The sequence below is a fragment of the Nansenia antarctica genome (assembly GCF_963989245.1).
Source record: "Nansenia antarctica genome assembly, chromosome: 5".
NCBI classification, from domain to species: Eukaryota; Metazoa; Chordata; class Actinopteri; order Argentiniformes; family Microstomatidae; genus Nansenia; species Nansenia antarctica.
Window position 1 is genome coordinate 16,921,712 of NC_137690.1, and position 27,267 is coordinate 16,948,978.

The following is a 27,267-nucleotide window of genomic DNA, read 5'->3' on the forward strand; positions in this document are numbered from 1 at the left end:
AGTGTTGGGCTGTGTTTCAGGGTTGGAGGGTGGTTGGTTGGTGGTCCTGGGGTTTCTAGTATATAAGACACACCATGTTGGAGAGGGGAAGGGGGTTGTTTGGTGGTCCCTAGGCTAGGCCTCAAAGGGCAACTCTGGGTGGAGTGTGTGTGGTGTGTGTGTGTGTATGTGTGTGTGCGTGTGTGTGTGTGTGGGGCCTCTCCTAGGCCTCGAAGCGTTTGGGGCAGACCATGGGGGCGACCAGGGTCCACATGTAGAGGATGAGACAGACCCAGCAGGACGCCATCTTGATCCAGAAGACTGACCAGCTCCCCTCCAACAGCTTCTCTATCTTATGGTTGTCAAAGCTACCAGACAGAGACAGATATGATACATTAACACACTTACATACAGTATAACAAATCATACATTCTTACATATCATAATATGCCCCACTAAAACCCTGCTTCTCAATATAGTGTGTGTGTGTATGTGTGTGTGTGTGTGTTTGTGTGTGTGTGTGTGTGTGTGCATGTGTGCGTGCGTGCGTGCTTACTGGAACCAGTTGGTGACGGTCATCATGACGTAGAGAGAGCCCAGGAAGAAGACAAAGTGGAAGTAAGCGTAGCTGTAGACGGTTCCCTCTCTCTCATCGTACCACACGTCCTGACCCCCCCCAGTCTTCTCCTCGTCAAAGTCCTCTGGAACACACAACCATGACACACAACACATCACAACACATCAACCACGCAGTACAGTACACAGGTCATTTCATTTGAATCATTTAGCAGATGCTTTTAACCAAAGCGACTTACAATTAGAGATTACAGGGACAGTCTCCCTGGAGTAACTTAGGGCTAAGTGCCTTACTCAAGGGCACACTAGTGGTGGTGTTCTCAGGTGGGATTTTAACTCAAGGCCTTCTGATCACCAGTCCAACTCACTATCGACTAGGCCACCACTACCCCTTTCAACTCCTGCTCCTTGAGCATAGTACTCAAAGGTCATTGTGATCAATTATTGCACCGTAGTTGTTGTGGGTTTGATTCCTGCATGGACCTGAGGCTATACAGGGAGTACAGTATGTGTTGATTGTCATCCTCTACGGTTAAAAGACTGCTGTCTGTCGTTTAGTTCCCTGCAGCACAGCTACATGTCCACCAGGGGGCAGTATCAGCTTTCAGTTCCTCTAACTCAGGGGTCGGCAATTAGGTTTGGCCTCGGGCCCAAATTTTTTTGAGCCACTAGATGGCGGGCCCGAACGTTTTTTTTTTTTTTTTTTTCTTTTTTTTCCCCTTAACACCAGGGGAGCCACCCCTCCTAAATTTCGTTGTTTGGTACCTGTACTGTAGCAATGACAATAAAGACCATTCTTCATTCCATTCATTCATTCATTCATTCATAAGTAATTGATTGTTAAAAAATGTGACACGTTCTAATGCTTTGACTTTTCTTTCGAAAAATGTACACATCGCTAGTCAACTAACACAGCTTGTTTTGTGAGCCTGCTAACAATGTAAAGTAGTGTTGTAGTTAACTAGGTAACAATGTAAAGTAGTGTTCTAGTTAACTAGATAACAATGTAAAGTAGTGTTGTAGTTAACTAGGTAACAATGTAAAGTAGTGTTCTAGTTAACTAGGTAACAATGTAAAGTAGTGTTCTAGTTAACTAGGTAACAATGTAAAGTAGTGTTGTAGTTAACTAGGTAACAATGTAAAGTAGTGTTGTAGTTAACTAGGTAACAATGTAAAGTAGTGTTGTAGTTAACTAGGTAACAATGTAAAGTAGTGTTGTAGTTAACTAGGTAACAATGTAAAGTAGTGTTGTAGTTAACTAGGTAACAATAAAGTAGTGTTGTAGCTAACTAGGTAGCAGTCCAATCCATTACGTTGCAGTATTTTGGCTTGACTAGCAAGTTTGTGTTGTGATTCTCAACAACGTTGAAACGTAGTTTCACCCTTTTCCATAGTTTTGAATAATAAATGTGTGGACTGACGATGTAGCGCAGCCTAGCTTATTCTAATAATTATTTAACATACTTTCATTCTGAATGATTCCCCCCTCCTTCCAGACAAGGTCACATTATTATTGGATTGGTTGTTTGCCTGCCGGGTGAAGTTAGCTAAACATTTAACCTGCTAACTAGCAAGAGAAACATCATGTCACTCTCCAAAGGTGTAAAGAGGAAAGTTGACGGTGAAAACAGGGCATTTAAAGAGGAATGGACAGCGAACTATAATGTTCATCCTACCTGGTTTCATCAACGCAAAGCCGTTGTGAGACTCACATCTTCCGTGCTCACAATGTTCCCTTTCTATACATGCGAGTCGTCCTTTTCCTCAATGAATGTGATAAAGACGCACGAGAGGAATCGATTGATGCAAAAAAAAACTTGAGAACTGCCTGCGGATTAAAGTGACGTCCATATAACCAGATATCAAGCAAATACTGACCGATGGGAGATGCCACTTTTCACATTAAGTGAGTACCAAGCCTGTCGTTATTGTATTTAATAACCTAATTGTATTTTTTATATTTTGAATGAATGGCTCATTGTAATTATTATCCCTAATAGCGTGTTTGCTCTGTCGTTTCAGGAGCATAGGCCTATGCACCACCACCCCTCGCATAAGCGGATTACTTTTCTTTCTTTTCTTTTTTTCACCGATTTTGTTGTCAATGTTTTTCAGAATATTAAACTGAATTTGCTTTGTTACTGTTCATATGTGTGTTGCAGTCACATATACGTAAACATTACGTTTGAATTATTTACTGAGCTGGTGTTATTTTTTTCAAACCACACACGGCTATTTCAGCACTACACGTTGTCCACCTACTTATGATTCACTATGAGGGGTTCAGCGTCAGTGCGCTTCGGTGCACCCCGCTGCCTGATTGTCTGTCCCTGTGTCATTCACTCTCAACATGGATAAAAGTACAATAAGCATTATTCAGGTGGAGGTAGATTCTCTATTCGGACATTATAGGCGCTATATGTGGGACTGTCGGTCCGATATTGTAAAAAAAAAAAAAAAAAAAAAAAAAGTGGATTCTCAAAATATTCTGCTGGGCCAAATATTATTGGTGATGGGCCAGCAATGGCCCGCGGGCCGCCTATTGCCGACCCCTGCTCTAACTCATCACTGGCCCGTCTCAAACTACGCCATAGTAACCTCCTAGTAACAGTGACATCATCTCTGGCTACTGACCAATGTGTTCCCTCCATCTTTCTTGACAGTTACTATGTGTGTGTGTGTGTGTGTGTGTGTGTGTGTGTGTGTGTGTGTTAAGAAATGTAAATGAACATGGAGAGGTACGAGAGGGGGAGAGAGGAAGAAGGGCACAGAGAGGGTTGGGGTTGAAGAAAGAAAAGACTCCACATGGTATATGAATTTAGGGTTTGGGTTTACCTGAGTCATCTCCACAACAGAAACAGCAGCGAGCTCTCTGCAAGAGAAAAGGGAACGTTAGTTACTTAAATCATGAGATTTATTTTAAAATCTGGGCTTGTTTTGATGAATCTCACAAGACTAAGCCTGGATTTTTCCTTTAGCGACTTTGATGGAAGACCCCCCTGGTATGTATCAACAACACATAAACTATGACCGCACATGCACGCACGCATGCACACACACACGCACACGCACATGCACACGGACACAGACACTAGGGCTGCACCTAACGATTATTATTTCTGATTAGTCTATTAATCTAATGACTAATTTATCGATCATTCTAACGATTAATATAACAACTACTTTACCCAAAATAAATATCAAAATGTCTCATTAATATTTCAATATTTTATTCAATCATCTTCTCTTAAAAACAAACAAATGTAACAAGAAAGTATGCATTGCAGGGCACTATTCCGCAACAAAAAATAGCCCAGTCTTAACTGGTAAACTCTGTTTTAGAGTCCAACATAAAATCTCTACAAAAATAAAACTAAAGCAAAAGCTTGTTCATTTAGTAAAAGGAATATAGTGCAGCCATCTGGGATGATGCTTTGCATAAAGCACATTAGAATAATGATAATAGTGGCATATTTTAAAATGTGTCTAATTTACAATGTTATGATATTATTATTATTATTATTAATAATAATAATAATAATAATAATAATTAACAACGCTAGATGACGCATGGTGTAACATTACGTTAGCAGCAATGCATAAATAACTTTTAACATGGGGGAGATGAAGAAATATTTTGAAAACAATTTTTAAGTGACTACCGCTAACAGAAACATGTTACGTGTGTTGATAATCCAAGTATATCATGCTTGGTGGGTGGGGCCGAAAAGTAAACAGGACTAAACAGGACAGGCCGTTTTCACAAAACGCTCCGGGATGCTTTCAATTCAAGTGTTCGAGCATAGCAGTTGTACTGCTGTGATAAGCCATTTCCAATTTGCAGAGCTTAGAGAGCACCACATTGTTGGGTCTCTGTCTAAAATACTCCCACACTTTAGTTTAGATTATCGTGAATCCATGCTTTGACCAGACCCAGCCATTTTGCGACGCGCCGATGCATGTTATGCAAATCAACGTATTTCCGTAATCGATTATGTCTACGAGTTGCCCCAGCCCTAACAGACACACACGCGCACACACACACGCGCGCGCACGCACACACGCACGCACGCACGCACGCACGCACGCACGCACGCACGCACACACACACACACACACACACACACACACACACACACACACACACACACACACACACACACACACACACACACACACACACACACACACACACACACACACACACACACACACACACACACACACACACACACACACACAATGTAGCATATTCTGTGTTGGTCTGGTGAATCTATTCTGAATGTTTCCATAGGGAGTGTCTCATGGGGAGGCCTCATGTTTCTGCGTTCTCTCCACTATGTTAAACACATGTTACAACCCAGCCCTGCTCTAGGAAAAACACAACAAAAATGGATAATTTTATGAGCATTACATACAATTACAGATACCTCAGTCTCTGGCACGCTGTTCCTACACACACGCAGCGCTGCAGAGCTTCGTCTGGTGGTGGATGTTAAACTATACAGAGAGAGAGGGGGGGGGGGGGGGAGGAAGGATTACAGATCTGTCAGACTACATTTTTCTAGTAATTTGTGGTTCAGATGGCTGGAGACGCACTCCTCCTCTCCAAAGAGACCACAGCAGACATGATGCCTGCATATAATGTGAAACATATGTGGACACACCCTCTCTACAGTTAGAGCCTATCACATCCAATTGCTCCAACAGCTACAGCCTATCACACACCCTCTCTACAGCTACAGCCAATCACACTTCAGTGAAATATCCAGGTAGAAGTGTTGTGTAGAACAGATATAATTCTGTCATGTCGCAAATAGAAATTGTGTCAGTTCTAAACAATCCACTCTTTCTGACTCTCACACTTGTGTGTGTGTGTGTGTGTGTGTGTGTGTGTGTGTGTGTGTCTCACCAGGAGTAGAGCACGCAGCCGAACAGGATGACAGTTCCCACACCCGTTACAATCTTGTTGTCGCTCTCCGAGCCAGAGTTAAAGGGGAACACACACACCGTCGTGTTCACCCCATCATTCCACACCACTACAGTGACAAGGTGAGACAGAGACAGAGAAAAGACAGAGTCCTCTCTTCATAAGGTGTATAATCACTGGAGAGCTACATTGGCCAAAGCTAAGACAGAATGAATTCAAGTGAGTACAAGTATCTCTCTCCTTCCCCTTCTGACAGTTATGGGGGGGGGGGTTGAGGTTACAGTAAAGCACGTGATAAATAATTCAAACTCCATCCGAAAAAACCCCCAGTCAAGACTCACTTTCGATAGGCTTGCTGGAGAAGGCTGAGAAGGTGAGGTACATGGCGTACACACTGATCACCCCGGGCTGCAGCAGGCCTGACGTGGGCTTCACTGGAGAGAGGACAGACAGACACATGTCTTACTATGGGTGTGTGTTGTGCATACTGCAAGAGTTTTGTGTGCATTTATTTAAGTGCCTGTGTATGTGTTACGGAATAATGTGTGAGTGCGTGTGAGTGTAATAATAATAAGAAGAATATTTTGGATTTATATAGCGCCTTTCTCAGACCCAAGGACGCTTTACAGATTTCATAGACAGACAGAACAGAAAAACAAAACAAAGAAACAAAGACAACGAGAGTGACAAAACTAGACTAGGGGCCAAAGGCCTTAGAGAACAGGTGAGTTTTGAGGGCTGATTTAAAGGTGTCCAGGGTAGGGGCGTTGCGGATCGCTGTGGGGAGAGAGTTCCAGAGGGTGGAAGCTGCCACACTGAAAGCTCTGCCCCCGAAGGTCCGTAGGTTGGTGCGGGGGGTGGAGAGTAGGCCCATGCCTAGGGACCGCAGGTTTCGGGAAGGGGTGTGTTGACAGAGAAGGTCAGCGAGGTATTGGGGGGTGCAGGCGTGGAGGGATTTGTAGGTGAGGAGGAGAATTTTGTAGGTGATGCGGGACCGGAAGCCAGTGGAGGTGAATGAGGGTAAGTGTGTGTGTGTGTGTGTGTGTGTGTGTGTGTGTGTGTGTGTGTGTGTGTGTGTGTGTGAGTGAGTGAGTGTGAGAATGTGTGTCTGCGTGCGCACCTGTACGCATACTTACATCTCTGTATGCAGGGTGAGATGGCCATTAGGGTCACTATGAGGCAAAGGCTGGCATTGGTGCCTAGGAAGATCTTGTTGAGTAGGCAGGCCTGGGAGTGTGTGTAGTACAGGCCCATAAAGACCACGGCCCCCACCGCCATGCTGAACAGCACCAGAGTCACCAGGGCCAGGGCCGCGTACCACAGACGGTTGTACTCCACCCCAGAACTCCTACAGGGAGAGGGAGAAGGTGCGGGGAGAGGAGAGGAGGAGGGAGTGAAAGGGGGGAGTGGGAAGGAAAGTGAGACAGGGCGTAATAGAGAGAGCAGATAGTCATAACTTCCGATCCGGAGGAGAGGAGACAGTTTTAGTGTTGCAGGCTTGTTCTTCCACATCTGGACACACTTAGTTTATACAATCAGCCGTGTCACATGTCCCTTTAACTACACACTATCAGTATCTCTCTATTTCTCAGGATGAAAACAGTGGTAGTCTGTCCTGCACTCTCAGCACAAACAGATGAACAGCCTCTTAAATGCTCCACTGTGTTGCACACATTTCTGGGACAGAGTGAGTGTGTGTGTGTGTGTGTGTGTGTGTGTGTGTGTGTGTGTGTGTGTGTGTGTGTGTGTGTGAGAGAGAGAGAGTATGTGGGTCATAGGGAAAAGGGAAGCTCTGAGTACACACTCCTCAGACATGTGCATCCTGTCTGCAGCATGGACACAGGCCAAGCCTGCCGTTCCATAAACACAACACTACACAGGGGTCCATCCCCCTCCTCCTCCTCCCTCCTCCTTCCCTCCCTCCCATTCCAACTGATCTTTTTCAAATTGATGACTGAATGCACACTGTTCACCTGACAAATGCTGGCATTGAACGCTTCCTCAGCTAACTATGTTGTGTGCTTTCTATTGTGTGCAATGTGCGTACATCGCTTTGTAAATGACACACAGACCCTCACAAGGTTGAGGGTTTGGATTCGCTTACAACTATTCCTTGTGTATAATGACATCTATTCGCAGGAAAGCAATTAACAATTTATATTGTTATTCATAGATTTATATTGGGCCAATGAAAAAGAATCTCCTTTACTGCACTTACTACACTTGATACAGTACTTACATACTGTACATAAGCTACCCTAACTGTACATAGCTCATAACTGTATATACCTCTAAACTACCGTACTTGCCATACTGTACCTATCACTGTCATCGTCATATATTTATATTATGTTCATATATCACTATTTGCACTTCCGGTTAGATGCTAAACTGCATTTCGTTGCCTGGTACTTGTACTCTGCGATGACAATTTTTGGATTGTTGAATCTAATAATTAAATAATAATAATAAATAATTTTGCCATTTAGCAGACGCTTTTAATCCAAAGCAACTTACAATTACGAATTACAGGGACATTCCCCCTGGAGTAACTGAGGGCTAAGTGCCTTACTCAAGGGCACACTAGTAGTGGTGTGGTTTCAGGCGGGATTTGAACTCACAACCTTCCGATCACAAGTCCAACTCACTATCCACTAGACCACCACTACCCCACTAATTTAATTGAAATCTAATTGGATTAATTAATTGAATCTAATTTAATTTAATATAGGGCCGGTTTCACAGACAAGGCTTAAGCCTAGTCCTGGACTAAATCACACTTTCAATGTAAAATCTCCATTGAAGATGCTTTTTAGTCCAGGATTAGGCTTAAGCCTTGTCTGTGAAACTGGCCCCTAATCTAATAATGGGAGGAGCTCTACATGTTTCAGTGTCAAGACCAGGGGGAGGAGACATCATCATACCTTCTTTTTTTGCAAAGAAAAGTTCACTTGCTCGCTTTTTGATTCTCCTTTACGAAACCCTTACTCTGTCTCCATGGGGTATACTGATAGGAAGTGTTGTTCTCACCAGTTCGTGTTCCATCTGTGTGCAAACTCCACCAAGAGCATGAGCTGGATCAGCAGGAACAGGAAGCCGCCCACGGCTCCTACATACCTCCACACTGAGGGAGAGAGGCGGGAGGGATGGCGTCATTTAATTCACTTCTGAAATGTAATGTTGATCTAATAACTGATCTCCTGCTCCATGAGTTTGCAGGGAGTGTACATTTGGCATTTGTTCAAACAGTTCACGTCTCAATCACCGACTCCACAGATGTCTCTCTCTCTCTATCTCTCTAACACACACTAACACACACAGTCAGGAGGATTTTATGCAGGTCTCTGAAGTGAACAGATATCTCTAAGAAAGAGATCTCTCTCTCTCTCTCTCTCTCTTTCTCTCTCTTTCTCTCTCTCATGACGAAACTCAAACTCACTTCCAGATGGACCAAAAGTGACTGGTGGTTGCAAACTTAGTGAATTCCCAAGGTTAATAGTCATAAATTAAATGCAGAGGGAGATTAACTGAGGGAGGGAGGGAGGAAGAGTGTGAGAGAGATAGAGCACGGGGCTTAGAGGAGAGGAGATATACTGTGAGGAGGACATGACCAGAGTGAGCTGAGTTGTGGTGGGAATGGGGTTTTTGGGTTAGAGTTTGACTGGGGACAGGAGCTGATGCGAGTGTGTACCTTCCAGAAAGGTGTCCGGTTCTGGGAGGAAGAAGCCTCCTACACAGCAGGCCATCAGAATGATGAACTTTGGGAACCAGAACCTGGACAGGGAGAGATTCCAGCGCATTCCATCAAATCACGGACAACACACACACACACACACACACACATACTGACTGCACACGCACACACACACACACACACTCATACACACCCGTTGTGTATGGCAGCCCTGCAGCCATTGCTGGTGTTGACTCGTAGCGTGAAGACAAAGAAGAAGAAAAAGAAGCAGGCCATGCCGAAGCAGACCTTGTAGACAGCAGAGTAGCCCACCAGGGTCTTACAGTTCTCCCCAGCCTTCAGCTTCTCACACAGGTCACTGTAGAACGGGATCTAACACACACACACACACACACACACACACACACACACACACACACACACACACACACACACAATGTTAAAACATGGGATAAAAACTTGGGGTTAGCACTGATATGGTCAAATGGACCACCAATGTTAAAAAGCATGTCTGTGTTTACTAGTGAGTGTCCTTAGAGAAAAGGGGCCTAATAGGGTCTATGCTGAGTGTCACGCCTCTAAGCAAGCAGAAAGAAGGACAGGCAGCGACACCAACCCCTCTTTCTCTCCACCAACCCCTCTTTCATCCCTCGTTCTCTCCGGCCTGTTACTGGGGCTTTAGAACCAACTGTCAGTGTACACAACAAAGACAGGGATGAATAAATTATCCGCCCCCCTTTCAGAGAGAAAACAAGGACAGAGAGAGATCATAATGGGGGAAAAGCCAGCAAACCAGAGCAAGAGTCACTGGAGTAAATTCGGTAAGAAATCAAAAGAGCTGCTAAAACACATTTGTGGAGACTGCCTCTGTAAAAGTAAAAGTTTTTATAATGAGAGACTGTATGAGAATGTCGCCTATTGAAGTTGGGAGTTGAAAAAGCTGTAGTGTTGTGACTCGATTGAGTTGTCATAGCTGTGTCTCTATAGGATACGGAGCAGTGGGGAAGTAAAGGGGCAGTTTTTTGTATCCTTTGTCTGATGTGAAGGACATATTAGCATGTCCATAGTGTTGTGATTAAGAGGAAAAGGGGCTGGCTGATTGTGACTGCTGTAAATCTACACAGAAAAGAACATTGCTCTCACACTCACAATGGCTGCTCTCTTAGCTTGGACTACCCACTGTGCGGTGTGTGTGTGTGTGTGTGTGTGTGTGTGTGTGTGTGTGTGTGTGTGTGTGTGTGTACTGTGCTGTTCTCAGCAGGCTTCACGTGGGGCAAATGGCAGCCATTTTGTGCCTGGGGGAGCCTTTTACAGGGCTCCAATCACACATGGAGATCCACAGCAGGGAGTTTGCTTTATACTGTACTGTAGACACAGTACAGGAGGCGGAGGGACAAGCAAAGGGAGAAGCAAAGAAGGGGAAATAACTCTGCTTCAAAGCCGCTCTTTCAGTAGTCAGTGCCATAGTAACGCAGGGTGATTCCCTGCTTGGAAACGCCATCGCAGGGAAGGAGAGACAACATCTCACTTTGCCCTGCCTTTGTCTTGTCATATGACTTGTACCGGGCCACAGAACCTAAAAGCTTAAGCTGTATTTTGTATATTTCTTGATCTCATTCTCCAGACAGGACCAAGAAGAATAAAGCAAGGGAACAGGCAGCTACCCCGCATTAAAGGGATAATGATAACATCTACAACAACAACAACAACAACAACAACAACCGTGCCATGGCCCAAACTCTGACACACTCTTGACCACACCCTGACTCGCTCACACTAGGTGACTCAACCCCTCACCACGGACGCTGACACTGTTAGAAGAAATACCTGAGCAGACAATCAGACAGTATTACTCCCCTGTTAACCTCAAGAAACTGAAGCTAGAGACATAGTTCAGGAAAGACCAAGTTCGGACAATACACTGGGTGGATCCACCAGTAAACTAAGTTAGGACATGCATTTTTTTCCACAGTGGAAACTGAAGACAGGCACAGATGCACAAACACTCAGTTAACTCCTCCCTCCGTACAGTACAGTACTCCCCCCCCGCCCCCCCCCCCCCTGGAGCCACACATGGGCCGGTCAAGGCCAGGCTGAGGTTACTGTCCCTTTAACAACCCAGGCAGAGCAGGGAAGAGTGGTCATCGCACAACGCCAGACAGGAGTTGTGGTGTAGGTTGAGAGTGAATTACAGCTTTTTTCACACCTGGATCCCAACTGAGCTATGCAGTAGGGACCAGTGTTTCCTCTACATGCATTTCATCGTGGCGGACCGCCACGATGGAATTTCCTCCGCCACCATTCAGATTTCTCAACCCAAAAAAAATAAAAAGATTTAGGCCGCTTTTCAGACCTTCACAGCGCTAGACACACCCACAAGCGCTGAAACTGGACCAGTCCGTGTGTGTCGCGAGTATTGAACTTGAGGCTGCGTTCGTAAATTCGCTCTGAGAGCCCCGGAGCGCACACTGGGTTCAACGTCATAAAGGGACCAAGTCATTTGATTGGACAAGAGGCATTCCGTGAGTGCTGATCAGATTTCCAGAGCGTATTTACGAACGCGCCCTGGCTGTCACCCGAACACCGCGAGCTAGCGTAGTGTAGTGTAGTATAGGATGCGTAGTGTAGTGTAGTGTAGGATGGAGAGAGAGAGGAGAAGCCTCTCTATGTGTTACCTATGTCCAGTGTACTAGAACCACTCTAACAGGAGTGTTTGTCCGTGAATAACACCGGCTATGCCCGGGGTAGAAACACAAGACTATAGCTGGATAAGGTCTACAGGTCTACACGGTCATTTTAAGCCGTCGACCAGCCCTCTACGACCACGGGAAGTCATGTTAAAAGTGAAGATACTTCTGTTAAACTAAGCTAAGCTAAACATCGCTAATCGCTAACTCCCTCCTGGGCTTAAAGTGACAAGTAATAACGTTGTGAAAAAAAACGTCAGATCAGTGTTTTTGTTTTTATTGACAACGGAATTACATGCTGGAAAAACATGCAGACACAGACAATAAGAGACACACGGGAGAAGTACAGGAAAACATTTTATTTTTTTGGGCTATCCTCGAGTTTTGGCTGAAATTACGTCGTTGTTTTGAGCGCGCGTGCGCGTTTCATGCGCGTGCACGCGGAAAAATCGCGGGCGCGCGCGGTCAGCACTACCCGCCACCATTGTAAAAATTCCTGGAGGAAACACTGAGGGACTATTGCTTTTACTATACTGTTAACTGTAATATTATCACTATAGAATCAGGACCTCCCTGACTCTGTGGTATTGAGAGAAGCAGGGCATTGGAGCACATTGAGTCAGTAGTTACAGTCTGTGGTGAGTCCTTCTCTGCACTGTGGGAGACTGTAGGTTATTAACTAGGCCACTGCAACCCTAGAATTACACACAGGAAATCGCAGCAGCCACGTCCATTCCTGTCTGCTCTATTCTGCCAGTGAAGCTTTTCATACAGGGTCCAAACAATTCTAGGGTCCAAACAATTCTAGAGATCCGCTGGATCTCTCCTAATAAACTAACCTACAGGCTGGATATGAGGCTTCCTCCTCCACCACTCTCCTCTCCTCTCCTGTCCTGTCCTCCCCTCATCACTCCTCCCCTCATCTCGTTCTCCTCCAGTGGCGGCATCTCTTTAGGACATACTAGGAGCAGTGTTTCCCACAGGATTTTGTGAGACTGTGGTGGGTGGACCTCATATCAAATTGTGTCACTCACCGGGGGGGGGCAAAACCCCCTAGCACCGGCCTTGCCTCGAACCTGCTCGAACACTTTCCCGCAATAGTGCGAGCAGCGCTGAAATATAGAAGTAGTCTAAAGCGTGTGAGCGTGTGAGTTTACAGCAATGGGGTGGGAGTGAGCGATGCTTTACTGAAGCAATGGCGCAAAACACAACGTTAGAGATCTTTTATGTTATTCTGAAAAGTGTAAAAATATATTCGGGTCGTTATGAAACTGAAGGGACAAATCAGACTGTGGCGGCCCGCTGGAAGTTGCACAGTTTGCACGAAGCGGAAGCGGTCGTACTCACATGTTCTTTCATCTCCTGCTCCACGGTGGGTGACATCATGATGACGCAGACGATGGTGACCAGGAGGAAGTAGACGGCGTACATGAAGCGCGTCCCCGTGGACTGCTTGATCTTAGGACAGCAGCCACAGCAACACGAACATGCTGCTGTGCCACAACAGCACGCCAGCTAAAGGGGGGGAAGACACATTATTATACACACATATCATAAAACATAACTACTTCCAGGCAGCAGAACCAAAGTTATCACACACACGTGTACGCACACACACACAAATAAACCCAGCCTTTTTCGCCACAGCAGGGGCACCAGCTAGACTAACAGAGGGAGAGAGAGCAAGACATACATTGCTCCCAGAGACGTAGCCTGACCCTAACCAGCCTAAGACCGTTTGAGAGCAGCTTACATATGAGTGAGTGTGTGTGTGGGGGGGGGGGCATACCATAATCGATTACAGCCATTAGCACTAGAACAGAACACATCCGACCGTGGCACACTGGCTTTACTGCCTTACCATGGACAGACCATGTTACATTGACCCAGGCTTAGACCAGGCTTAAAACACGCCTGAAATCATAACATAGGACTGGCTTTATAATCACTGTACCAGACTACACACAGACTCAGTAGGCCTACAGAGGAGAGAGTAGGCCTCAGACTGAAGAGACAGGACAGATAGGTCTAGTGGGTTTGGAGAGTTCCTCTATGGGAGTGCATAGAAACAGGAGGGATACCAAAACACATCAGATTTGGTCCCCCCCCAGTCAGTCAGAATTGGAGCTCAGCAAACCCACCATAACCACAGCTGTGTGTGTGTGTGTGTGTGTGTGTGTGTGTGTGTGTGTGTGTGTGTGTGTGTGTGTGTGTGTGTTCTATATAGGCCTGGTGACTGGGAGGCTTACAGCAGGAGGGTGTGTGTAAGTTCTGTACAGTTACAAGGAGGGTGGAGTGGCTGGAGAGGTTTCTTGTCAGTGTATAATTATCCAGTCCTTCTCATTCTGAAATAGAACACAAGGCCTCTCCTTATGAACGCAGAGCTCTTCTCCCTATGACAGCTCCTCAGGAGGAACAGAGGCTTCAGTGTGTCTGTGTTTGTGTGTGTGTGTGTGTGTGTGTGTGTGTGTGTGTGTGTGTCTGTGTGGTACAGCGAGCTGAGAGGCTTCAGTGTGTATGTCTGTGTGTGTGTGTGTGTGTGTGTGGTACAGCGAGCTGAGAGGCTTCAGTGTCTATCTTCACTTACTTTGGGGAGGAGAAGAGTGAGAGGGAGAAAGAGAGTGAGTGAGATAAAGAGAGAGAGAAAAAAAGAAAGAGAGAGTGAATGAGTGTGGGGGTAGGCTACCCCTTGTGACCGACACCATGAATGAGCTGACACGTCCAGTGACGTGCGGTGAGGTCGATGGTTGGGGAGGCACTGGCTAATATCAGAGCCAGATTTAGGCTACACCCACAGCAATTGTTCCATAGCTTTTACATTAAATCACCAAGACCACTTAGATCAAGTTTATAGTTGTTTGCAACTTTCAGATCTTTAGTACAACGATCCAAAAACTCCTCACATGGAGCAGAAACAAAAATCCTCTATGCCTGCCATAGTGCCTTGACTATCTGTACAACTCAGTCAGGAATATATTTGTGAACCCACAGCGAAAACTGAGTCCGTTCTACAGAGCACAAAAACACAACAGAACCAACATGCCTTTACACCATACAGACGTATCATATTGATATGTACAGTTTTGATATTTAGTAGATGCTTTTATCCAGTGACTCTGTGTCATCGTGATCAACACACGCTCCCGTATCGCCGACCACACGGAGGCGGAATCCAAGGAAATATGATACGGAAACTCTCTCGCAGAGTTTTCATAAGTTCGCGGTGTCAGCTCTCAATACCAGTGGAGACATGTGGCTGTGAGGTGCAAACGAAATCAATCAAATCTAATTGATTCAATCAAATCTATCATTGCGGATTCAGCCAAAATCGCCGCCTTGGAGCCTATGCCTGAGTTGTACCCAGTATCATAGGTGGAGTTCCCACTGTGTTGCTTTCACACCTAGAGAAGAAGTGCGTCGGGCGAGGGGCTCCAGGAGGAGTCAGTTGAAGTCTCCCCCGTGACACGACGGGGGAGGATTTAGTCAGTGACAGGAAACACAACACTTCCAGAGTAGGTCACATGTCACAGGGAGTCAAATGGAACTCTTCCTAGTGAATGCAGCTGAATGGATTTCAAAGACAACCATCGGCTAGCTAGAACATCTGTCTAATCCTTCTTTATCTAATTCTATTCTCAGGGGGGGAGGAGGCGGGTGGGGCTAGGGGGTTGGTTTCCGCATACTGGGTATTACATTGACTGCATAGGACGCAAAGGAGCCAGCATCTCCCTTTGTCTCAGATGTGCCCACATTGGCACTAATCGAATGAGTAATTAATTAGACACACAACAGATTCAAGTAAGGAGAAAACGTGAATTAGAATTTGCGAGGGTGTTAAGATCTCTTTAGAGTGGAGTGTGTTTATCTGATTAGCTAATCAAATAGAGATCCCTTGTGTGTTCTGTAAAGGCTGGAGACTTAGTGGAATGCACAGTGAGGGGGCTAACGACAGAGTCCTATGGAGCTAGCAGGACAGACAACGGCTACTGAGGCATTCCACGGCACACAGAGACAAAAGAGTAACCGAGGCAACCAACAACAGCCCTCCCCTACCAGCGCAACCCCCCCACCCCACTTTTTTCGACAACCTCAACCCCCCCCCCCCCCGCCTCTCTCTGTCCTCCTACCACGTCAACAGGTGGTCTGTGTCTGAACTGCAACCCCGATTCAGACCATATGAACACCCCCAGACACCCCTTCTGTCCCCTCACTCTACCAGCCTACTGTAATAACTTCCTTTTCTCCCCCAACCACAAACCCAGTGCTACCTCTCCACAGCCCTAGATGCCACCAGCCCTGACCAAGCCTCCCAGCCTGTGGGTAAGTAGAGCATGGCGAGGTCACCACCAACTCTGCTATTTACTATAAAAAGCACCCAACGACACACAGCCACCCCCACCACACTGTTACAACGCTGGGATCCTCCAGAGACAGACATCTCTCTCTCCCTCTCTCTCTTCAAAGGACTTTATTGGCATGGGAAACATACGTTTACATTGCCAAAGCAAGTGTGAAGATAAAAAGACAAACAAAAAATAATCCCTCTCTCTTTCTCGTTTCACTCTTCTTCTCTCGCTTCCTCCCCCCACGCTACCATCTTCTCTGATCCTCCCTCTCACTCCCCTTTTCTCCCCCAGCCCCATCTCTCATTTCCTCTAGCTGTTGTAAGGGTCAGGGTGAAAGGCGATAGCCCCCTCTGAGTTGGGACCCTAAATACAATAACACATTGATACGGCTGTGGGGCAGGAGGTAAAGTTCGAACCCCGGCTGGCCGCATGTCGAGGGATCCTTGGGCAAGACACTGAACCCCAAATTGCTCCCAATGAGCGGGCCGGCGCCTTGCATGGTAGCTTGCCGCCATTTGTGTGTGAATGAGAGGCCATTAGCCTATAAAGTGCTTTGGAATAAGGCGCTATGTAGCCTAAGTCAGTGCTTTTACCAGTACACACACACCCGCTCTCTCTTCTCTGGATACTGGTAAGGGGGAGAGCTCCGTATGTGAGTGGACAGGGCTGGCCTACCATCAGGAAATGAACACAAATACCATTCATGACTCAAATCCCCTCTCTAGAGACACTGCCCCTTGGTATCGCTCCTGCTTCTCAGCCTGTGATCCAGCCTACTGCTCCACAACCCCCGCCATTCACTTCTTAGCTCAAACTACAGATCCCTCTCTGCCCAGCCAAAGGCACCCAGCCCAAGCCTGCTAGAATACGGCGGTCCAATCCTGCATCTGTGCCTGTCCACTGATCTAATCCAAACAGCCAATCTCCCACATTCAGTTCAGAAGGGAAATTAACAGACCACCCGCCGCCCACACAACACACACACACACACACGGACAAAGCTAATAGGGGTCCCTGACAGGATCAGCGCATGGCCAGTGTAGAAGGACAATGTTGACTAAAGTGTTTGTGCTTCATTTCCTGCTAATCCCAGCCTAATTACACTCACACATACACACACACACACACACACACACACACACACACACACACACACACACACACAAAGATGATTTCATTTCCTTTATTCATTGGGTGGGGTAGAGGAACGACCCTGGTCCTCCCTATGCTTGTTGCTGGATGAGGGATGTGTCTTTATAATTAAATTCCTCTGGATAAGAAACTTCTCAGTAGACTCACAACCCTCTAAAGCAGTGCTTATGCACATGAAGGCCATGGCCGATTCCTTTTGGGTAGTTGAAGTTAGGGCTTGTGATAAACTGCGACAAAGTATTCCATGAAAACTAAAGTATAATTCCATCAAGTCTATTATGGTTAAGAACAATTTCCAACAATTTGTTGCAATAGAATTGTTATAACTTCACTGTAAACTTTGTGTTGTTGATATGATGGTTTCCTGATGATGGGTGGTGGCCGAGATCGTTGGTACCCAAAAGTAATTAAAGACTAGCTCACGGTAGACAATTAAGATCCAAGTTTATTACGACGTCGGGTGTGCTCAGTCACAGGGAGACAGAACGCACACAGTATGTTGTTCACAGTGCCTCTTATAGGCGATAGTTGATGATCAAGCAAACATACAAATCATAACCATTGACAAGGCTCCGTTGAGTCTACCTTGACCCGGAAGGGTCCTCCCAACTTTCTAACTCCTCTCCATAAGGAGATGGCTTATTGACCCATGTTCTATACTGGTCACCACCAGTCAAGTTACATGCTGCAAGGTAGATGGCAGAGCATGAGACAGAGAGGGTGGACCAGTGTCTAGCTGAGTGTCAACAGTCCAGATGTCACGTCTTGATTATGATTACAGATGAGTTCATACAGAGTACCGTATTCAAAGTTTACAAGTGCACAATGAAAAACGCATCCTATCAGTTGTTCTCCTCCTCACAATCACCAAACACTTGAACACCTGTACACATGTCAAAAGTCCAAGCTGGTAGAGGAGGTGTGGCGAATGTTTTCTTGGCACATTTTGGGCCTGTTAATACCAATCAATCATATGCTTGAATGCTTGAATATCACAGCCTATTTGAGTATTGTTGCTGACCATGTGCATCCCTTCATGGCCACAATGTACCCATCTTCTAATGGCTACTTCCAGCATGATGATGCACCATGTCACAAATCAAAAGTCGTCTCAAACTGGTTTCATGAACATGACAGTGAGTTCAGTGTTCTTCAGTGGCCTTTCTAATCAACAGATCTGAATCCAATATAGAACACCTTTGGGATGTGGTAAAAACGGCTTGAAAATGCACCTGAAAAAGCAGGAATTGCAATCATGTTATCATGGACCAGAATCTCAAAGGAATGTTGCCAACATGTTGTGGAATAAATGCCATTAAGAATTGAGGCTGTTTTGAGAGCAAAGGGAGGCCCTACATAGTATTTGTATAGCGTTGCTAATAAAGTGTATATTGGATTAAACCGTATAGGTTCTTTGAGGAAACCCGTTGGTTGTTTTTGAGCGGTTAGGGTGGGACGGGGAAGATACACAAATATCTTTCCACTAAGTGAGGAGACGCGCCAAAAACTAGGGATGCACCGAACATTCCGCCACCGAATGTATTCGGCCGAATATCGCAAAATAAAGCACATTCGGTATTCGGCCGAATGTGTGAAAACACCGAATGTTTACCACCGAATAGTGGGCGTGTTTTGATGATACTTGCCAGGACATTCTTAGGGAAGAACTGACGATGAGTGAAGGGAAGTCCAGGTTAGATGTAGACAGAGGGTTGATTGGGAGTGGAGACAGAGGGTTGATTGGGAGTGGAGACAGGTGTGCAGGTTTGGCTGAAGATCTAATTAGCGGGGACAAGCCTCAGCTGCGGCGGAGAGCACGCTGTGCTCGAGCTGTGGGGGCGGGGGAGGGTGTGTGAAGGCCCAGCCGTAACACTATGTCATTGAACCATACGGACATCAATACTTAAGCCACAACATACAGAATTATCAAAATCCTGTAGCATCTCTTTAAAGAGAGTTCACCTAATTAGTTAACTTGCAATCTTCCAAAGTATTTTGTAATAATATTATCATGGCACATCATTCTTGTTAACACAAGTCATGAATAAAGCTTCGGCCTACATTGATGAAAGATTTTCTTTCAGCAGCTATTCAGGGAAAACAAAAACATTTAATTTGACTGATTTATTTTATTTATTGTGCTTTGTTGGTATAGACCAGGGGTCGGCAATAGGCGGCCCGCGGGCCATTGCTGGCCCATCACCAATAATATTTGGCCCAGCAGAATATTTTGAGAATCCACTTTTTTTTTTTTTTTTTTTTTTTTTTACAATATCGGACCGACAGTCCCACATATAGCGCCTATAATGTCCGAATAGAGAATCTACCTCCACCTGAATAATGCTTATTGTACTTTTATCTATGTTGAGAGTGAATGACACAGGGACAGACAATCAGGCAGCGGGGTGCACCGAAGCGCACTGACGCTGAACCCCTCATAGTGAATCATAAGTAGGTGGACAACGTGTAGTGCTGAAATAGCCGTGTGTGGTTTGAAAAAAATAACACCAGCTCAGTGAATAATTCAAACGTAATGTTTACGTATATGTGACTGCAACACACATATGAACAGTAACAAAGCAAATTCAGTTTAATATTCTGAAAAACATTGACAACAAAATCGGTGAAAAAAAGAAAAGAAAGAAAAGTAATCCGCTTATGCAAGGGGTGGTGGTGCATAGGCCTATGCTCCTGAAACGACAGAGCAAACACGCTATTAGGGATAATAATTACAATGAGCCATTCATTCAAAATATAAAAAATACAATTAGGTTATTAAATACAATAACGACAGGCTTGGTACTCACTTAATGTGAAAAGTGGCATCTCCCATCGGTCAGTATTTGCTTGATATCTGGTTATATGGACGTCACTTTAATCCGCAGGCAGTTCTCAAGTTTTTTTTTGCATCAATCGATTCCTCTCGTGCGTCTTTATCACATTCATTGAGGAAAAGGACGACTCGCATGTATAGAAAGGGAACATTGTGAGCACGGAAGATGTGAGTCTCACAACGGCTTTGCGTTGATGAAACCAGGTAGGATGAACATTATAGTTCGCTGTCCATTCCTCTTTAAATGCCCTGTTTTCACCGTCAACTTTCCTCTTTACACCTTTGGAGAGTGACATGATGTTTCTCTTGCTAGTTAGCAGGTTAAATGTTTAGCTAACTTCACCCGGCAGGCAAACAACCAATCCAATAATAATGTGACCTTGTCTGGGAGGAGGGGGGAATCATTCAGAATGAAAGTATGTTAAATAATTATTAGAATAAGCTAGGCTGCGCTACATCGTCAGTCCACACATTTATTATTCAAAACTATGGAAAAGGGTGAAACTACGTTTCAACGTTGTTGAGAATCACAACACAAACTTGCTAGTCAAGCCAAAATACTGCAACGTAATGGATTGGACTGCTACCTAGTTAGCTACAACACTACTTTACATTGTTACCTAGTTAACTACAACACTACTTTACATTGTTACCTAGTTAACTACAACACTACTTTACATTGTTACCTAGTTAACTACAACACTACTTTACATTGTTACCTAGTTAACTACAACACTACTTTACATTGTTACCTAGTTAACTAGAACACTACTTTACATTGTTACCTAGTTAACTAGAACACTACTTTACATTGTTACCTAGTTAACTACAACACTACTTTACATTGTTACCTAGTTAACTACAACACTACTTTACATTGTTATCTAGTTAACTACAACACTACTTTACATTGTTACCTAGTTAACTACAACACTACTTTACATTGTTAGCAGGCTCACAAAACAAGCTGTGTTAGTTGACTAGCGATGTGTACATTTTTCGAAAGAAAAGTCAAAGCATTAGAACGTGTCACATTTTTTAACAATCAATTACTTATGAATGAATGAATGAATGAATGGAATGAATGGTCTTTATTGTCATTGCTACAGTACAGGTACCAAACAACGAAATTTAGGAGGGGTGGCTCCCCTGGTGTTAGGGGAAAGAAAAAAAAGAAAAAAAAAAAAAAAACGTTCGGGCCCGCCATCTAGTGGCTCAAAAAAAATTTGGCCCGAGGCCAAACCTAATTGCCGACCCCTGGTATAGACTGATGTCTGCTGGAATGTTCAATAAAAGTTATTTTTTTTCAATCTCAATTTCTTTCTTTGAGAAGCATGAATAAAAAGCAAAATGTATTTAGTTTATGCAATGATAAAATTAAAAACTGCCGATACACATTCGGTATTCGGCCAAGTGTTTCCTTAAATTCGGCTTCGGCCTTGGCCAAGAATTTTCATTTCGGTGCATCCCTACCAAAAACCATTAGAACCACAATGCCTCGTCATTGGAAAGGTGAGAGATCTCTGGTCGGAAAGGATGGATTCAAGCCCGTGCCGAAAGAACACAAACCTTGAGCACCAGAACACAAATACCATTCATGACTCAAGTCCCCTCTCTAGAGACAATGGGCAATTTGAAATAAACACTGAATTTAGCTTCCCTTCCTGAACTGACAAGTCCAATAGACTCAAACCCAGATCCTGGGTGACAGCAGGGTAAGACCCTCTTCACATACACTTCTTTAAAATAATCATTAAGTCCTCTGCCTTGCTGCTTCAGAGAGTCAGCCCTGGGCCTGATGAAAGACTGCATTATTTAACACACACACACACACGCACGCACGCACACACACACAAAGGAAACAGATGACATCAAACACACATGCACACACAGCAGAAATAGGTCACACAGATGCAAAACAACAAGCAGAATACAGGCCAATCAGGACAGGGAACAGAGAATGTACTCTTAGAACATACAGCCAATCAAGCAGCCAGACAGACGGGCAAGGCCGGTGCTGCTCTCCCCCCCCCCCTCCCCCCAACAGACAGAGAGCGTCAAACAGTGAGTACTGGGATAACTAACTCGTCTAGGATAAATGAATAGAGAATAAAGGGGAAGAGAGGCAGTTTGGACTGTGTGGAAGAGGCTAATCAGCAGAACTGAGTCAGGGTGACCTCATCTTATCAGCTGGGGGTAGGAGAGCAGACACGTACACATAACTCCACATGGTGATTCAGACACGTACGGACTCTCCACCTAAACCCCACAACAGCTTACAACCTAGTTCCTGTGACTCAGTTGGTTAGAGGACATGGTGCAGACAAAAGAACCCAGTTGTGGGTTTGATTCTAAGCAGCGTGGACCTCAATGGGACACTGAGTCAACTTTAGATAAAAGTAAAAGACAAATAAATCCTGAAAAGAAAAAAACGGGAAAAGTGTGACGATTCAGCCGAAACTACCCCTGTCACACCCTCTTCTCTCAGGTTACACACGGCTTTGTCAGGAAGAGGCAGCGAGTGCCATAGGAGGGGACAGAGAGAAAGCAAGAGAGAGAAGATATAGAGAGAGGAATAGAAGGAGAGAGTGAACAGCCCACATAAACCCACAGAGAAGGCCTGTATGAAGAAAAAAAAGACAGACGGACTGTATGAGACACGAGCTCACGCATGCATGCTCAAGCACAAGCACACGCACACGCCTACAGCAACAAGAACCAGGAACTAGGGATAGAGTCGAGGAGACCTGTTCAACTCCACTTCATGTCCTGACTGACAGCTGCTCCATTGTAGCTAGGCAGCTGCACACACACTGCAAAAATGTATCACTGCACTGTTTCTCACTCACTCACACACACACACACACACACACAAACACACACACACACACACACACACACACCTTCTCTCATAGCCCCTAGCGACGCTACACAGAGTGAGGAAAAGCAAAGGCGGGGAGACAGAGAGGAGACACAGACAGAGAGTATGAGAGAGCGCGGAAGAAAGACAATTACAGGGAAGTAAGCCTAGTCTAAATTGAGCAATACCAGCAAACATACAGACAGAGACAGGAGCAAACAGAGGAAACTGAACAAACTGTCTTATATAAAAAAGTTACACCACATGAGGGAAAGAGAGGAAAGAATGTCATCCAGTCAAAACACACGGTCCTATCAGATCGGTGTAGGTTTCATGCTACACCATGATTAAAACACAGCCATAATAATAATAATAATAGGCCTAATAATATCTTGGTTTTATATAGCGCCTTTCACAAACAAAGGACGCTTTACAGATTTTACAGAAAGTCAGACAGACAAAACAGAAAACACAGAGACAGCGACAAAACTAAACTAGGAGCCAAAGGCCTTGGTGAACAAATGGGTTTTGAGGGCTGATTTGAAGGTGTCCAGGGTAGGGGCATTGCAGATCTCTGTGGGGAGAGAGCTCCAAATAGTGTTTCACTTTACCCTCACAAGCCTAAGAATATTTAAGATTCAGATCAAACCTCAACATGTAGTGTAGCTTTTTATTTTTATTTTTTTTACTTAGACCTAGACTATTAAATGTTCGATGAGCGCACACGCGAAAAAATACTGTGTCTCTGTGTCTTCCCTCCTGGCAGGAGCACTGGGTCAGATCTGTGTTGACAATATGTGTTGTTGTTGACGATGGTTAACTTAGCACTGTGGCATGATGAAATAGTTCAATGGAAGACTTAACGTCTCGTAAAATGATGATACAGAATGTAGTGTGGTCCATCATCTATGCTGGACCACAGCACTACGTATTGAGGTGGTCTCTTACTCCCTCCCCTCTCTCCTTCCTTTGCTCTCTCTTCTCTGGTAGAATCCTCCCTCTCTCCATCTCTCTCTCAGATTAACCATTGCCACCCTTTTACAGAAGACAGGCATTTCACTGGGTTTCATCATACTACCCTCAACAGTCCTGGAGGGAAATTCAACAATCACCACCTGACCATCTCCGCTGAAAAACACACACGCACGTGCACACACACACACACACACACACACACACACACACACAACCTGCATGACATGTTCACATGTTCACATGTTCTCACATGTTCTGACCCAAACACATAGGCTACACCCCATGATCAAAAGCATGGATGATTCTAGGCTCTGAGGCAGGTCCCTTCTCTCTATGGTCCAGGTCTAACCACAGCCGTGTCTTTACAAAAGCATCACATCATAGTTGAGGCTTCCTGTGCAGAGAACCATAAATCATATCAGCCAGACATTCTGAGAACTAGTTGTGATGATTGCGATAAAAGCTATGCCAAATTCCTCCATGTAGTAAATACACTGTAAGTACTGTACTTTTGTTTCTACAGCACAATGGATTTCCAATCTAGTGATAAACAGATGCCTGATTAAAGAATAATTGGGCTGAATGAAAATCACAGAAGTAAAGTGAACTCAAAAGTGAAGTAAAATGACTGCATCTGGCATGGTGCAGTTTAGGGGCCAAATCAACACATCCTGGCTTTTGATCAGAGGCTCAGCATTCAGCAACCACAGCCCCCCACACACCCTTGTGCTTTAATCCCGTCAGATGTAAAATGACTGAAATATTTTTCCTATGAGAAACTAGAGTCCTCACTGTAAATGTGTTACTTCAGCCCATAGCACCTGTTCCAGGATCAGGCCTATCTGTGCCAGCCCTAACCTGAGCCATTACCAGCTGGTCAGCATGTTGGTCAGTGTCAGGGTAGTGCTCAGCCAGTGTTGTGAGAACAGCATGTGTGTTCCTCTCACTTTAAAGCTCCGTCACCACTCTTCGGCTGCTAGTCTAGGCCTAACACTGCCCATTGGTATCGCTCCTGCTTCTCAGCCTGTGATCCAGCCTACTGCTCCACAACCCCCGCCATTCGCTTCTTAGCTCAAACCACAGATCCCTCTCTGCCCAGCCAAAGGCACCCAGCCCAAGCCTGCTAGAATGCGGCGGTCCAATCCTGCGTCTGTGCCTGTCCACTGATCTAATCCAAACAGCCAATCTCCCACATTCAGTTCAGAAGGGAAATTAACAGACCACCCACCGACCACACACACACACACACACACACACACACACACACACACACACACACACACTCCAAAAACACACACAGATGAGGACAAAGCGAATAGGGGTCCCTGACAGGATCAGCGCATGGCCAGTGTAGAAGGACAATGTTGACTAAAGTGTTTGTGCTTCATTTCCTGCTAATCCCAGCCTAATCTCACACACACACACACACACACACACACACACACACACACACACACACACACAAAGATTATTTCATTTCCTTTATTCATTGGGTGGGGTAGAGGAACGACCCTGGTCCTCCCTATGCTTGTTGCTGGATGAGGGATGTGTCACTGTCCTTATAATTAAATTCCTCTGGATAAGAAACTTCTCAGTAGACTCACAACCCTCTAAAGCAGTGCTTATGCACATGAAGGCCATGTCTGATTCCTTTTGGGTAGTTGAAGTTAGTATAGGGCTTGTGATAAACTTCACCACAATGCAGGTGGCAAAGTATTCCATGAAAACTAAAGTATAATTCCACCAAGTCCATTATGGTTAAGAACAATTTCCAACAATTTATGTTGCAATATAATTGTTATAACTTCACTGTAAACTTTGTGTTGTTCTCCTCCTCACAGTCACATCAATCATTGCTTGAATATCACAGCCTATTTGAGTATTGTTGCTGACCACAATGTACCCATCATGGCCACAGTGTACCCATCTTCTAATGGCTACTTCCAGCATGATAATGCACCATCATGTCACAAAGCAAATGTCGTCTCAAACTGGTCTCATGAACATGACAGTGAGTTCAGTGTTCTTCAGTGGCCTTTCTAATCAACGGATCTGAATCCAATATAGAACACTTTGGGATGTGGTAAAAACGGGAGATTCACAGCTTGAAAAAGCACCTGAAAAATCAGTATCCATGTCAGGAATGTTTGTGGAATAAATGCCACTAAGAATTGAGGCTGTTTTGTAGAGCAAAGGGAGGCCCTACCTACACAGTATTTGTATAGTGTTGCTAATAAAGTGTGTATTGGATTAAACCCTTCTAGGTTCTTTGATGAAACTCGTCGGTTGTTTTTGAGCGGTTAGGGTGGGACGGGGGAAGAGACGCAAATATCTTTCCACTAAGTGAGGAGACAGACGCGCCAAAAACCATTAGAGCCACAATGCCTCTTCGTGAGCTCAGAATGATAAGGTTCTATCTCCGTCTAGGGTAGTTCAGAGATATTGAGCGTCAAAGTTTTTACATTCCACTATGTTCTGTGAGATGGAACCTTTGTATTTTATGAATTACTAACTCAAAAATGTCAACATTTTAAAAATAACACCACACAGGCATTAATAAACACCTAATGGATCAGAATATGTAAAAAACTCAATTTTGACAAAAATGGAGATGGAACCTTATAATTCTAACGTCACGTGTTGTCATTGGAAAAGTGAGAGATGATCTCTGGTCGGACGGGATGGACTCAAGCCCGAGCCGAAAGAAACACAAACCTTGAGCGCCAGATTTGTATATCACATATATCACACACGTGATCAACAATGTTTATTAAACATGATCGCATTGATTGATAACATAGTTTACACTAGTTGACATTTCGTCAACAGGGAACAATGTCGCTAGGTCTGGAGAGAAACGATATCAACGGTCATTGTTGTCAGACTTTTTGACGATGTTGTCAACTCCGATACTAAACACGGTTCTGAAGACGCACCGCAAATGATGCAGCTCGCTTATTGGCACGGTGTAACAATCCCTGAGAGCTAAATACATTTTTCATTCAACCGTTCATCAAAAATAGAATGGGCTTTATTATAATACATGTGTTCCACTGGAGTGTAAAATTGTTAGCAACGGGAGGCAAATGAATGACTGGAAAACTGGCTGAGCACAGCTGGCTGCTCTGGCTGGCGATAATAGCGACCACAAAAACGGTCAACAAGAAATATTAGATCGTGTACAAAATAAAGCTTGGTGTTTACTCACCTGGGAGATACAGCACGGAGTACACAT

General features: G+C 44.8%; 1 protein-coding gene across 1 annotated transcript; it reads right to left on the minus strand.

The window, feature by feature from the left end:
* Nucleotides 1–202: 202 nt before the first annotated feature.
* On the minus strand, nucleotides 203–27,267 carry serinc5 (serine incorporator 5; the record flags this gene model as incomplete). The annotated part of the gene is made up of 12 exons (XM_080532169.1): nucleotides 203–347; nucleotides 536–680; nucleotides 3,391–3,427; nucleotides 4,986–5,055; nucleotides 5,468–5,594; nucleotides 5,827–5,919; nucleotides 6,622–6,833; nucleotides 8,516–8,609; nucleotides 9,177–9,259; nucleotides 9,373–9,551; nucleotides 13,214–13,381; nucleotides 27,241–27,267. 12 exons carry the CDS (start codon nucleotides 27,265–27,267, stop codon nucleotides 203–205), a joined length of 1,380 nt encoding a protein of 459 aa, XP_080388295.1.